Raw genomic sequence first — 13,406 nt, forward strand, 5'->3', positions numbered from 1 at the left:
AAGCCCTGGGATTAAGTCTCACCTCAGGCACATCCTGGCTGTGTGACCCTGGGCAAGTCACTTTAGCCTCTTAGTGGTCTAGGCAGCTGTCTAAGACTGTAATGCTAGAGAATTTGCCAGCCTACATTGGTAGAGGGAATTTCTAAAACTGGGATTTCCTTATAGCAATGAATTTAGGGGTCTGACTCCTATCTTGAGCTGTTTCCTACTTTAAGTATATTTCAGGAAGTCTTAACTCTGAAAAAGGTATGAAAAGGAAAGTATTTTCTTCTGAAAAAAGATTAAAGCTTGATATAATCATAAAAACTAGTATTTAGAAAACATTTCAAAACTTACAAAATACTTTGCACACTATTTCGTGTAAGCCTCACCACACGGAGAAGCAGGTCTTATAGCTATAATTGATGGAGATAGGCTGTGGGACAGTGAGGGGCAGTAATAGAAACAGGACCCTCATCCTGAGATCTTGTATTTCTCACCAGTTAGCGCTAATTAAACATGAACTGCAAGAGGTGTGGTTTCCCCATTTGTAAAGCATGAATTGCAGAATCTGTATTGCCAATCACCTGTACTGGATGTGTAATATTCTATACTGGGCATCCGCTCTGAGCTTGTTCTACATTATTAAGCACTCATATTGTTCTTTATTTACCTGAGTTGGGAACTATACATTATTAATTACCTATAGTGGTCATCTACTGTGCTGAAGCCTTTCTCGACATGCCAGAACGGTAGGGAGACATCTCCCACAATGACAAAGGATGCCAGGTGGGACTATGGGGGACCATGGGACATGCACACCTACGGGTCCTGCCATTCCAGAAGGATCCCGCAAACTTGTGCGTGGTCCTTATTCCCTTTCTAGTGTTCCCAAGTTCGCCTATGATGTGTACCCCAAAACATGTCTCCATCTGAATTTGGTCTTGCCCATTTTCCAGGGTTTGGGGGAAAGGTGGAGATTTCCCTGGAATAGGAGATGACTAGCTCCCAGAGCCTAATAAACATGCAAACCCTGATCTACATCTCAGTTTGCAACTCTATGCCTGGGGCTGCCACTCTATTACTTCTTGGGCTATTCCATCATCCTGAGAGCAGCTTCTCCATCAGCCCCAGGGCTCTGGGGCAACTCTATCAGCTCCAGAGGTATTTGGCTACTGTACTAGTCCTCACCTCTCTCCCCATCAGCCCCAAGGCCATCTGATTGGCTCCCAGGCTATTTCACCATCTTTTAGGTTATTATGTAATCTTGAAGATTTCTTCTTCAAATAAAATTCTTATGTAAGATTAAAATTAATATCCAATAACTCCAAGTATTATATTTTATAAGATTTATTAATAATCACTTGAAGCAAAAAGAAATAAAAGAAGAAAAGTAAAAGCCTGAGTAAAGAGACATTTTCCCAGCCACATTCACAGGAAAAGAAAGCGAGGGGGGGTCACAGAAAACTTTATCTCCAAAACGTGAGGATGTAATGTGAGAACAAAAGTAGGATGCTGGGAATTTGAATCCTGGGGAGCAGATTCTAATTGCACACTTACTTCTGACTGAATGGAGCCTCTCCGTTCTTGGGGCCAGTCTCTGCTACAAACTCTCCAATAACGTAATGATCACGTTTTACCCACAGGGACACTGAGGTCCAAAAAGTTTCATCGACTTGACCACAGTCAAACAGTTCTAGTGCAAGGGTCAAAAGCAGGATTCCAATCCAGGTTTTCAAAATTCCTGGCCTGGCAACTCTATCCTCTGTGCCAGGCTGTGAGGGGCATCTCCCATCTCAGTTTCCCTTTAAGTCAGTCTATTTTGGTGGACAACCCTGGTAGGAGGATACTTTGGGGCCTGCCAGCTGACAGTAGCTAGCTCAGGCTATTGATTAAAGAGGAAAACTAGAAGGACTTGGCTGGAAAGTGAAATAAAGAGGAGACAAGGAGGGGAGGGGAGGCTGTCTCAGATGGCCAGTACTTCAGAGAAGAGGAAATTAAGAACTTGAGAAAACTGGGTAAGGAGAGTGTAGAGAAGTAAATGGAAGAGAGAAGGAGGATGGCAGGGAAGTGAGGAAGGGGGGTAGAAAAGGGGACACAACTCTTACCTTGCCTGTGAGCTAGAACTGGCCACTGACGTGACCTTTTTTAGTGTTGCGATGATGCTTTCAGTCCGTCGCCTTGAACGCTTCCCTTTAGAAGATGAAAAGGAAATAACAAAACTTTTAGACCATTTCCTGGTGCTTTCATGAAGACTGACAGCATCTCTGGGATTCCTGACATCCAATTTTTCACATCCAAAGTAAAGTTTACACACCTTTAGCCTTGCTAACATGCTCTCGATCACGCTTTTGCTCTGGAAGTCTGAAACCAAAAGGAAAAGCTGTGAGATTTCTGGAAAGGGAAACAGTTTTGAGGCAGCTAGGTGGCTTAGGGGATAGAGTTCAAGTCTCGCTTCAGACACTTTCTAGCTGGGTGACACTGGGAAAATTACTTAACTCCCATTGCCTAGCCACTACAACTCTTCTGCCTTAGAATAGTATTATATATATAATATATAATATAATTATAATATAATAGTATAATAGAGAGAAGGTAAGAGTTTCTTATTTGTTTTTAGAGACATTCTAGGACAGTTTATATCTAAACTCTCTCAAATAAAGATGAGAATGAGATAAATACAACCACCACCAATAATAATCATTATAGTTTCATGTTGTTGTTGTTGTTATTTTTAATTAAAACCCTTACCTTCCAAGGCAGAAGAGTGGTAAGGGCTAGGCAATGGGGGTCAAGTGACTTGTCCAGGCTCATATAGCTGGGAAGTGTCTGAGGCCAGATTTGAACCCAGGACCTTCCATCTCTAGGCCTGGCTCTCAATCCACTGAGACACCCAGCTTTTCTACTGTTTTTCTTTCTTAAACAACAACATATGGGGACAGCTGAGTAGCTCAGTGGATTGAGAGCCAGGCCTAGAGATGGAAGGTCCTAGGTTCAAATCTGGCCTCCGACACTTCCTAGCTACGTGACCCTGGGCAAGTCACTTAACCCCCATTACCTAACCTTTGTTTTTCTTCTTTCTTGGAACCAATACATAGTATTGATTCTAATGCAGAGAGTAAAGGTTTAAAAAAGAGAGGGGGAGAAACATTATTGTTTTGTTTTATTTTTTTGCGGGGGGGAAGTAGGGAATTCAGTTGTGACTAGGATGAGTTTGAAGGGTTAGAAAAGTATTCATGTTTCTGGGAGGCTGAAGAAAATATTGACCTGGAACTCAGATCACTGATATAAAGGTAGGCAAAATCATGGAAGTAGATGGACCTCACCCTCAAAATTACTTTATCCTTTTACATATTTATATAGCTTCATAAATTTAGAGCTAAAAGGAACCCTTAAGGTTAATTGAGATATACCCATTCATTTTAGAGATGAGAATACTAGGTATAGAAATATTAAGTCACTTAGAGTCACACAGCTAAGAAGTATCTGAAGCAGAATTTGAATCCAGGGCTTCCTGACTCTAAATCCTGTGCCCTATCCACTATGCAATGAGTCTCTCCCAAAACAATGAAAACTTCTTGAGAACATGAAATGTTTCTTTTTTATCTCTAGGTGCCCAGTGCTTAACCTGCCTTTTATAACTAGAGACCCTCCAACTTTTTTAGTCTTTTTATACTTCACTCCCCTAATCTATAATCCAGTGACATTAGCCTCTTTACTTTCCTTACTCAAAACTCTCCATGTCCTAATGCTAGGTATTTGATACCTGGAATTCTCTTCTTCATCTCTATCGCCTGACTTCAAGTCTCATTTGAAGTCCCACTTTCTGCAAGAAGTCCTTTCTCAGGCCTTCTTAATTCTAGTGTCTTCCTGCTAAGATGATCTCCAATTTATTGTTCCTCTCCTTTCCCCCTTCCCTCCCTCCTTCTCTCTGTCTTTCTCTCTGTGTGTCTGTATCTCTCCCTTCTCTCTCTTTCCTTCTCTCCCTCTCTCTCTCTCTCCCTCCCTTCTCTCTCTCCTTTGTACAATGTTTGCATATTGTCTTTCCCATTAGATTGTAAGTGTCTTAAGAACGGAGAACACTGTTTTGTGTATTTATGTATCTCCAGCACTTGAAATAGTGCCCAGCATAAAATACACACCTAAATGTTTGTTGAACTGACTTGATATGGCAGGTGCTTAATCAATGTGTGTTTGGTTGATCACTTGAAGGACTAATAGAAGAAATTGCTAAGAGAGGGAGAAGAGGGCCAAGGACAGATTCTTAGGGGAAAAAATCCTAAACCTGGAGGAGTGAGAGGAACTAGAAACACAAAGAAAGAATAGAGAGGATGAGAAGATGGTGTCAAGGAAGACAAAGAAGGAAAAATTATTAAAAAGGACAGTCTGATCAACATTATCAATATGACAGAGAGGAAAAAGAAAAGGGAAGATGGCCTAGTGAGAGTTCACAAAAGAGCCTATCTTCTTAATATTCCTTTCAAAAGCAGCAATATAAGTGACCCTGTAAAGACATAGGACTACCAGAGGCACTCAAAAGAAAATGTTTTTGTTTTTATTTTTGGTACCAGGACAATGAAAGAAATAAGCAAAATAAAGAAAGTTCTAATACAATGAATTATAGTTAAAAGAAAACTGAAGTCAAAATGTCACAGAGAAAACATATTAATTCTCTCCTGGAAACAAAGCTAAAATTAACACAAGACTGATGTGGATAATAGGCACAACAAAAGAAATGAAAGGTAAAATTATCATGGAATGAAATTAAGAAGGAGGAAAAATAAATGATGGAATTAACATCTTAGAAATATCCATGGAAAATGTAAACAAAACAATAGGTTAACTGAGGAACAGAATTGTTTTATTGGAGAACAGAATTGGAGAAATGATGGAATAAAAAGTAAAACAAGTTTAAAAAGCTAGAAGAATCCTTGGAAACTTTGTAAACAAAGATGATGGTTATGATTGATTTATTACACTCCTTGAAAAATGTAAAGAAATAGTTTAATACCTGTCAGATCTAGAGAAGGAAAAACATTATGACCAAACAAGAGATAGAGAATATTGCAAGATGTAAAATGAATAATTTTGATTATATTAAATCAAAAGGATTTGCATAAACAAAACCAATGCAGCCAATATTAGAAGGGAAACAACAAATTGAGAAAAAAAACTTATAAGAATCCAAGTCATTCCCCAGTTGATAAATGGTCAAAGGATATGAGTAGGCTGTTTTCATATACAGAAATCAAAGCTACCAATGATCATATGAAAAAAACATTCTAAATCCCTCTTTATTAGAGAAATGCAAATTAAAACAAATCTGAGGTACCACCTCACACCTATCAGAATGGCCAATATTACAGTAAAGCAAAATAATAAATGTTGGAAGGGATGTGGCAAAGTTGGGACACTAAAGCTTTGCTGATAGAGTTGTGAACTGATCTAACCATTCTGGAAGACAATTTGGAATTATGCCCAAAGGGCCATAAAAGAATGCATACCTTTTGATCCAGTAATACCACTGCTGGGTTTGTATCCTGAAGAGATTTTTTTAAATGGGAAAAGGGTTTTTGTTTGAACAAAAATATTTATAGCTGCTCTTTTTATGTTGGCAAAGAATTTGAAAAAGGGATGTCCCTCAATTGGGGGATGGCTGAACAAATTGTGGTATATGATGGTGATGGAATATTATTGTGCTATAAGGAATGATGAACAGGATGATTTCAGAAAGGGATGGAAAAACCTATGTGAATTGATACAGAGTGAAACAAGCAGAACCAGGAGATCATTATACATGGTAACTGCAATATTATAGATTTTGCTACTAAACACAATACAAGGATCCAGGACAATTCTAAGGACTTATGAAAAAGAATGCTAACCGCCCCCAGAGAAAAAACTGTTGGAGTAGAAATGCAGGTGAAAATATATGATTTATCACATGTTTATTTGGGTATATGTTAAACCCCCATAAAATTATTCAGTTACAAAAATGAATAATACGGAAATGTTTTGCATTATAATACATGTATAACCCAGATTGAATTGCTTGTCAGCCCTGGGAGGGAAAAAGAGAGGGAGGCAATATGGATCATATGACTGGAAAACTTATATGAAGTTTGTTATTAAGATAAAAATTTAATATACAAAAAATAAAGTATTGGTCTTTTAAAAAAAAGAAATAGTCTAATTATTATGTTTCATGAAATAAGAGAATTTCAGCAGGGATGAATCCTTAATTTGATTTACCCAGACACATTGACACCAAGCTTTAAGACTGAAATGACAAAACAATGATTTTATAAGAAACCAAGAAAAAATTCTCATTTCCTGATGGAAAAACATCAGACATATATAGCTTGAATACCAAGAAATAGGACTTACTGAAGGATGTTTTTTATCACTTCCAGAGCTGTATCTTCCGTCATTGGTTTTCCCATTCGGCTAGGTTGCAAAAGCAATTCTTTCATCATGTCTACCTTGGTTTCTTCTTCAGAAGGAGATTGAAAGAGGACACTTTCCTTTTCTGTACTTACACCAGATGACTGGAAGAGAAAAGAGTTGGAGATAGAAGAGAATCCTCTTCTGTTTCCAGCATCAGTTGTAGGAAGGTTAAGCAAAGAGAAAACTTAAGAATCCTGCCAATAATGCCCAGAATATATATTTGCTCAGGCTGCTTCCCAAGCATGGAACATTCTCCTTTCTCATCTCCACCTCCTGGCTTCCGTGACTTCCTTCAGGTCCCCAATAATATCTCACTTCTACATGAAGTTTTTCCCAACTCCCCTCAATATTAGGACCTTCCCTTTTTGATAATTTCTAGCTTATCATCTACATAACTTGTTTGTACCTAGCTGTTTGCATGTTGTCTCTCCCATTAGAAGAGAGTTGGTAGGGACTACCTTTTGCCTTTCTTTTTATCCCCCAGCATTTAGCACAGTACCTGGAAAATAGTAATTAATACATGTTTGATGGTTGACTGATCTGAGTATTTCAAAGTATCTGAGACACTAGGTTCAAAATGTTATTTTTAGGTTTGGCATTCTTTTAGTTGATTCTCCCCACTTGCCATTAATACCTAGATCTAGTCTAGTAACTAGATTAGTAACTAGACTTTGAGCTCCTTGAAAACTTGGGCCATAAAGGAATTCACAGACCATGGGAAGGATTAATGGGAAAGATATTTTCAGACTCAGATGATATGTTCATTTTCTTGCTCTGCAACTTACTGTTGATAATGGGCTGATAACATCTCTGCTTTAAAGGCAGTTGGTGGCACAGAGGATAGCATTAGGAAGACCTGAGTTCAAATCCAAACCCAGATATTAACTAGCTGTATGACCCTGGACAAGTCATTCGACCTCTGTCTACCTCAGTTTCCTCAACTGTAAAATGGGAGGAAGGAAGGAAGGAAGGAAGGAAGGGAGGAAGGGAGGAAGGGAGGAAGGGAGGAAGGGAGGAAGGGAGGAAGGGAGGAAGGGAGGAAGGGAGAAAGGGAGAAAGGGAGAAAGGGAGAAAGGGAGAAAGGGAGAAAGGGAGAAAGGGAGAAAGGGAGAAAGGGAGAAAGGGAGAAAGGGAGAAAGGGAGAAAGGGAGAAAGGGAGAAAGGGAGAAAGGGAGAAAGGGAGAAAGAGAGAAAGAAAGAAAGAAAGAAAGAAAGAAAGAAAGAAAGAAAGAAAGAAAGAAAGAAAGAAAGAAAGAAAGAAAGAAAGAAAGAAAGAAAGAAAGAAAGAAAGAAAGAAAGAAAGAAAGAAAGAAAGAAAGAAAGAAAGAAAGAAAGAAAGAAAGTCCTATATACCCCAAAAATTCTATAGAAGTATTTTTGTGGTAGCAAAGAAACACAAACCCAGTAGGTGCTTATGGGTAGGCCAGGGCTACACAAATCATGATAAATTAATGTGATGGCATCTTACTCTGTACAGAAAGAAGGAACTCAGAGAAGCATAGAAAACAATGTATGAACTGAACTGAACTTGAAACATATGAAATGAACAGAAACAAAATGACTGGTAAGAAAAGCCAAGAAATCAACATACATAATGATTACAACAATTAAAATGGAACCTCAGAATAATTTAAAAAAAAAATCTTACCTTCTATCTTGGTGTCAATACTGTGTATTGGCTCCAAGGCAGAAGAGTGGTAAGGGCTAGGCAATGGGGGCCAAGTGACTTGCCCAGGGTCACACAGCTAGGAAGTGTCTGAGGCCAGATTTGAACCTAGGACCTCCTGTCTCTAGGCCTGGCTCTCAATCCACTGAGCTACCCAGCTGCCTCCCAGAATAATTTTTTTAAAAGACGAATGTCACAAGATTATAAATAACAAGCTTGGCCTTAAAAAGGAGATAGGAAAAGTCACCTCCTCTACACCTTTGCAGAGGTTGGGGAGAGGCCCATTGCAAGTGTTGTCAGATTTTTTCCGGTTTTGTTGCAGTTTCCCACCCCCTTCTCTTTTTTTTTCTTCTTCTTTTAAAAAGGTCTTTATTATATGTGATCAATCTCTAGGAAGGGAACAGGAGGGAAATGGGAAGAATTTAGATAATGAAAAACAAAATGTATCAATAGAAATATTTTTTAAAATGTAACCTTTCTGAATCTCAAGGTTTTAAGTATAAAATAGGGGAGGGGGAGGTTGGATTAGATGATTTACTTCTAAGGTCTTTTCCCCCTCCAAATCTTATGATCCTAAGTACCACACAACTTGCTATTCCCCATAGTGCCCAGCATGCACATAGCACCATGCATACTTTAGGTGTTCCAACAAATATTCAATAAATGAGTGAATAAACACATGTATCAGAACTATCTTCAACTCTTCTCTTTTTTCTTTATACTCTCTCCTCCCAAAGAGTTCACCTACACTCATTACAATTATCATCTCTGTATAGCTAAACTCACCAATATGTATCCAGTCTTGAACTCTTGTCTTGTAGCTATTTAAACTCAACATTTCCAAATTTACACCCATTAATGAACTCTTTCAGCCCCTAGAGCCTTAACTAAGATTCTCCCTGGGACAAATTCAGATGGGAAGATGGTAGGGCACAAGAAGAGAGGACAACTCAATTATGGATGAAGTTGGAGGAGATTCTAGCATTATGGCAACAGGACCCATATTGTAGTGGAAAGAGAGGGCATGGGACTTGGGAATCAAGTTGACCTAGGTTCAAATCCTTACTCAGATACTTAATGTTAGCTGTATGTCCCTAGGCAAATCTTTTTTAAATCTCCACTAAATGGGGTCACAAAGAGTTGGACATAATTGAAACAACTCAACCACACAATGTTTCATTGTATTTTTATTCTTTTTGTATTTATATTGTTTTATTTATTTTCTTTAAATATTTTCCAATTACACTGTAATCTGGGCTCAGGAGTGTTATGGCCAGATGCAGAAAGTTGTGAATTTGAATTTTGAATCTCTGAATTAGATAAGTCAAAACCAGTTGGCTGACCAAATTCAAATAGTTGTTAGTAATTCAAAGTCATCATGGCAAAAAGTCTCTGGTAAAGTGCTTTGGGATCTGTCCTTGTTATTCTGTGTAATATTGTTATGACTGATTTGAATAAAAGTCAGTAGATAGCATGCTCATAAAATCTGTATATAAAACAAATCTTAGAGAGATAGCTAACACACTGGATGACACTCAGAATCTAAAAGGATTTTTAGGGCATAGACCATTGGTCTTAGTCTAGTAAGATGAAATTCAGTGGCAATGAAGAGATAAAATTTTACACCTGAGTACCAAAAAAAAAATCAATTTTACAAGTACAATAGGAAACAGTTGTGAAGAAGATCTGAGGGTTTTAGTGGAACTCAAGCTCAATACAAATCAGTAGTGTGGAGAAGCAGTTTAAAAAGCTAATTCAGCCTTGAGCTAGATTAAAAAAAAAAACAAAACTTTAACTTCTGAAATATGATGGTCTCACTAAACTCTATCCTCAAAAGACCTCATCTAGAGGAATGTTTTCCATTCTTGGCTCCAAGGTTTAAGGAATATTAAAGCTTCCAGAGAAGGGTGATCAGGACAGTAAAGGGCTGTCACATGAGGACTGGCTGAAGGCATTGGGCATATTTATCTTGGAGATTAATGGAGACATAATAGCCACCTTCAAGTTCTTGAATAACCTAGAATCAGGAGGTCCAGGGTTCAAATCTAGCCCTGGACATTTCCTGACTGTGAAACCTTGAACAAGTCTCTTAACCCTGTTTGCCTAGCCCTTAACTACTACTTTTATGCCTTGGACCTGACAGTATAGATTCTAAGGTGGAAGGGAAGGGTTTAAAAAAGATGCTACCCCACATAACACCCAAAGTTGAAAGACACAACAATTCTGAATAACCTCTTTCCTTGGGAAAAAGATATAATTATTACCTGGGCTTCTGTTTGGCAATTGAGATAATGAATTCTGCGGGCTATTTTATCCATTAACTGTCTGGAAAAGCTGTACACCTCTTCAGCAGTCACAGTCTAATAATAAATAATGAAAATAAGTAGAGAGTGCCAAAATTAGTTTTTTAACACAACTGTAAATGAATAAATATTTAACCTTGTTCAGCAGCTAAAAAACTCTTGGGTTCTACATCTGGCTCCTTTAAAAAGTGTGGGGGGGGGTGGCTCAGTGGATTGAGAGTCAGGGCTAGAGATGGGAGGTCCTGGGTTCAAATATGATCTCGACACTTTCTAGCTGTGTGACTCTGGGCAAGTCACTTGACCCCCATTTCCTAGCCCTTACTGCTCTTCTGTCCTGGAAGTAACACACATTATTGGTTCTCAGACAAAAGGTAAGCATTTAAAAAAATAATAATAAATCGGGTGGCTTCGGGCATCTAGGAGGCTCAGTGGATAGAGAGCTAGCCCTGGAATTGGGAGTGCCTGGGGTCAAATCTGGCCTCAGACACTTCCTAGCAATGAGACCCTGGGAAAGGCACTTAACTCCACTTGCCTAGCCCTTATTGCTCTTCTGCCTTAGTATGGATTCTAGGACAGAAGATGAGGGTTTAAAAAAAAAAAGTCAGGTGGCTTGTTGAAGGGTCCTGACCATGTGTCAGAAGTCGTATTACATGATAGGCATCCTTTAAAAAAGGCTTGGAGCTACTTAGAGGAAGAGAGGAACAGCTGGGTTCCCGTGCAGCTACCCTCAACACATGCCCTCTGACAGTCCTCAGTCTATTCAGGCAGACAGACACAGAGACCCAGAAGAAAGCTGGTAACAAAAAGGTAGTTGAGGGTTCTCTGGGAGAGGCACCGAAGGGGAGGGAGAAAATCTGAATTCTCAAACGTCAAAAAACAATCATCAAAAACTGTTTCTACATGTACCTGAAAAAAATAAAAACAAAACCTGAAAGATGGCTCAGGTTGGGAGCATCAAAAAGCATTTTTTGTAACTTTCTTTGTTCGGAGTGAATCAAAAAGAGGTATAAAGTAATTAGCAACTCTATCTGAGATGATAGCTGCATACGGAATATAATAAATGAGGCTAAAAGTCATGAGAAGAACTTGGGGCAGCCTATTCATGGGAGAAAGAAAAACAATATTTAGAGAATGGGGGCTACTGGTGATTCAGTTAGTGACAAGGACTCGATTGGTTTTTAGAAGTGTCTATTTCTCTTAATTTTTGCTGGTGAAGTATTTCACATTCATTAGAAAATAGAAGAAACGTTATTTAACAACAAAGTTATTTTCTAAATAAATGATAATATTTTCTTGTAAAATGCAAGTCAATGCACTGAGTGCATCTACTTTCAGATAAAAACTGCCTACGTGAGAAGAGATGCAAAGGGAAAGGGCATTGAAGAAATGACAAAAAAAAAAAAGATTTTTTTTGTAACCCCAACATAAATGTTATAAATGTGTAGGTCTAGTATGAAAACAACACTTAATTTTCATACCCTGCCCCCAAGGACTTTTGTCTCCTATTCAATATCTGCTCTGAAAACAAATCTACTCTGGCTAGATGTGGCAAAGTTGAAGCTATGGAGAATATTCAATATTCTTCTCTCTAGATGGTCACTACACTACAATTCTTTCTTCAGGCCTTGGATCATTTTATGCCACATTAAAGAAAGTACAAGACCAAATTTGCAACAATCTAAACAAACAACAACAAAAAAAGCCCCAAACCAAATCAAATTAAAAACCAACAAACAAAAACCCCAGCAGAAATAACAAAACAATTGGCAGGAAGTTTAAGGGACTTTTAAGTTTAAGCCATCATTTGGGGCTCACACAGACTAGCTTTTGTCTCAGTCTTCTCACTGTATCCTCACTCAAGGTTCGACCTGAGAAGATCAGAATAACTCAGTTCTCAGCATCCAGAAAAATGTCCCAAGCATTCAGGCTAATGACACGTCTGTTTATAAGGCAGGTTTTATATTCCATATAACAAAAGCCCCCAAATGGTCTCATCAATTTCCCTTTCCTTCATCTGTCCCAGAAGCCTAGAGCATTCTCCAGACTTTATTTAGTGCTTCTCTGGTTGTGATCTTCTTTCCCTCCCTCTTCCCCCTACCTACTATATAAAGGGAAAGAATGCAAGGCCCTGCTAGAGCAAAGATGATCATGTCCAACTAACTAGTGGTGTGATCTTTTGGCAAAGATAAAATTGAAGCCACCAAACTCATTTCACATTTCAGGAGGGGCACCTCAGGGAGGCGTGTATCAAGGAGTGCCTATTTTCTTTCCTAAGCAGGACAGTGCTCTTCTCTATCGATCTCAAGAAAACAAGTGAAGTCCAAGAGAAGGCTCCTAATCTTACCAGCCTTATCTAGACATAAATCAAGTTTCCTTCTTAGAATTATGTTTCTATCAGTAGGCAATTCTCAGATTTGTAACCTGGTAGGCACATGCTGTAGGTCTAGGAACTTACTTTTTGATCCACAAACTCGTGACCACAAATACTTATCTTGTGGTGAAGTTGTTGTAGAGCATTATTCAGTGTCTCTGTTTGAAAATTAGACCTGCACACCTGGAAAAGAAGAGACTCATCAGATTTTTGTCTAACTATGAGCCCTGGGCAAGTTATTTAATGGACTCCTAGGCAATTCTCCAAGATGCTAAGTTGAAGAATAATTGCTAATAACAAATATTGGAAATATAAAGAAAATAAAGGAAATATATAAAGAAAAAAAGAGAATAATACATACTATGATTACATTAAAAAACAAACAAACAAACAAACAAACAGCCAGGGCAGCTGGTTTTCTCAGTGGATTGAGAGCCAGGCCTAAGAGGTCCTGGGTTCAACTCTGACCTCACCTAGCTATATGACCCTGGGCAAGTCACTTAACTGCCATTGCCCAGCCCTTACCTCTCTTCTGCCTTGGAACTAATACAGAGTATTGATTCTAAGGCAGAAGGTAAGAGTTTAAAAAAAAAACCCCAATAACAATAGAATCAAAAGAAAAAATATCCATGTAAAACAA

General features: G+C 38.5%; 1 protein-coding gene across 4 annotated transcripts in view; it reads right to left on the reverse strand.

The window, feature by feature from the left end:
• The window catches only part of CCDC180 (coiled-coil domain containing 180), a 113,057-nt gene that overhangs the window by 39,321 nt on the left and 60,330 nt on the right, over positions 1-13,406 (reverse strand). For all 4 annotated transcript variants that reach the window (XM_056812641.1, XM_016422885.2, XM_056812642.1 and 1 more), the window contains 5 exons: positions 12,851-12,949; positions 10,357-10,452; positions 6,367-6,527; positions 2,297-2,343; positions 2,088-2,172 (listed from right to left, as the gene is read on the reverse strand). In XM_056812641.1, coding sequence (XP_056668619.1) covers positions 2,088-2,172; positions 2,297-2,343; positions 6,367-6,527; positions 10,357-10,452; positions 12,851-12,949 — 488 coding nt within the window. The remainder of the gene's footprint in view (positions 1-2,087; positions 2,173-2,296; positions 2,344-6,366; positions 6,528-10,356; positions 10,453-12,850; positions 12,950-13,406) is intronic.

The sequence above is a fragment of the Monodelphis domestica genome, chromosome 1 (assembly GCF_027887165.1).
Source record: "Monodelphis domestica isolate mMonDom1 chromosome 1, mMonDom1.pri, whole genome shotgun sequence".
Lineage (NCBI taxonomy): Eukaryota > Metazoa > Chordata > Mammalia > Didelphimorphia > Didelphidae > Monodelphis > Monodelphis domestica.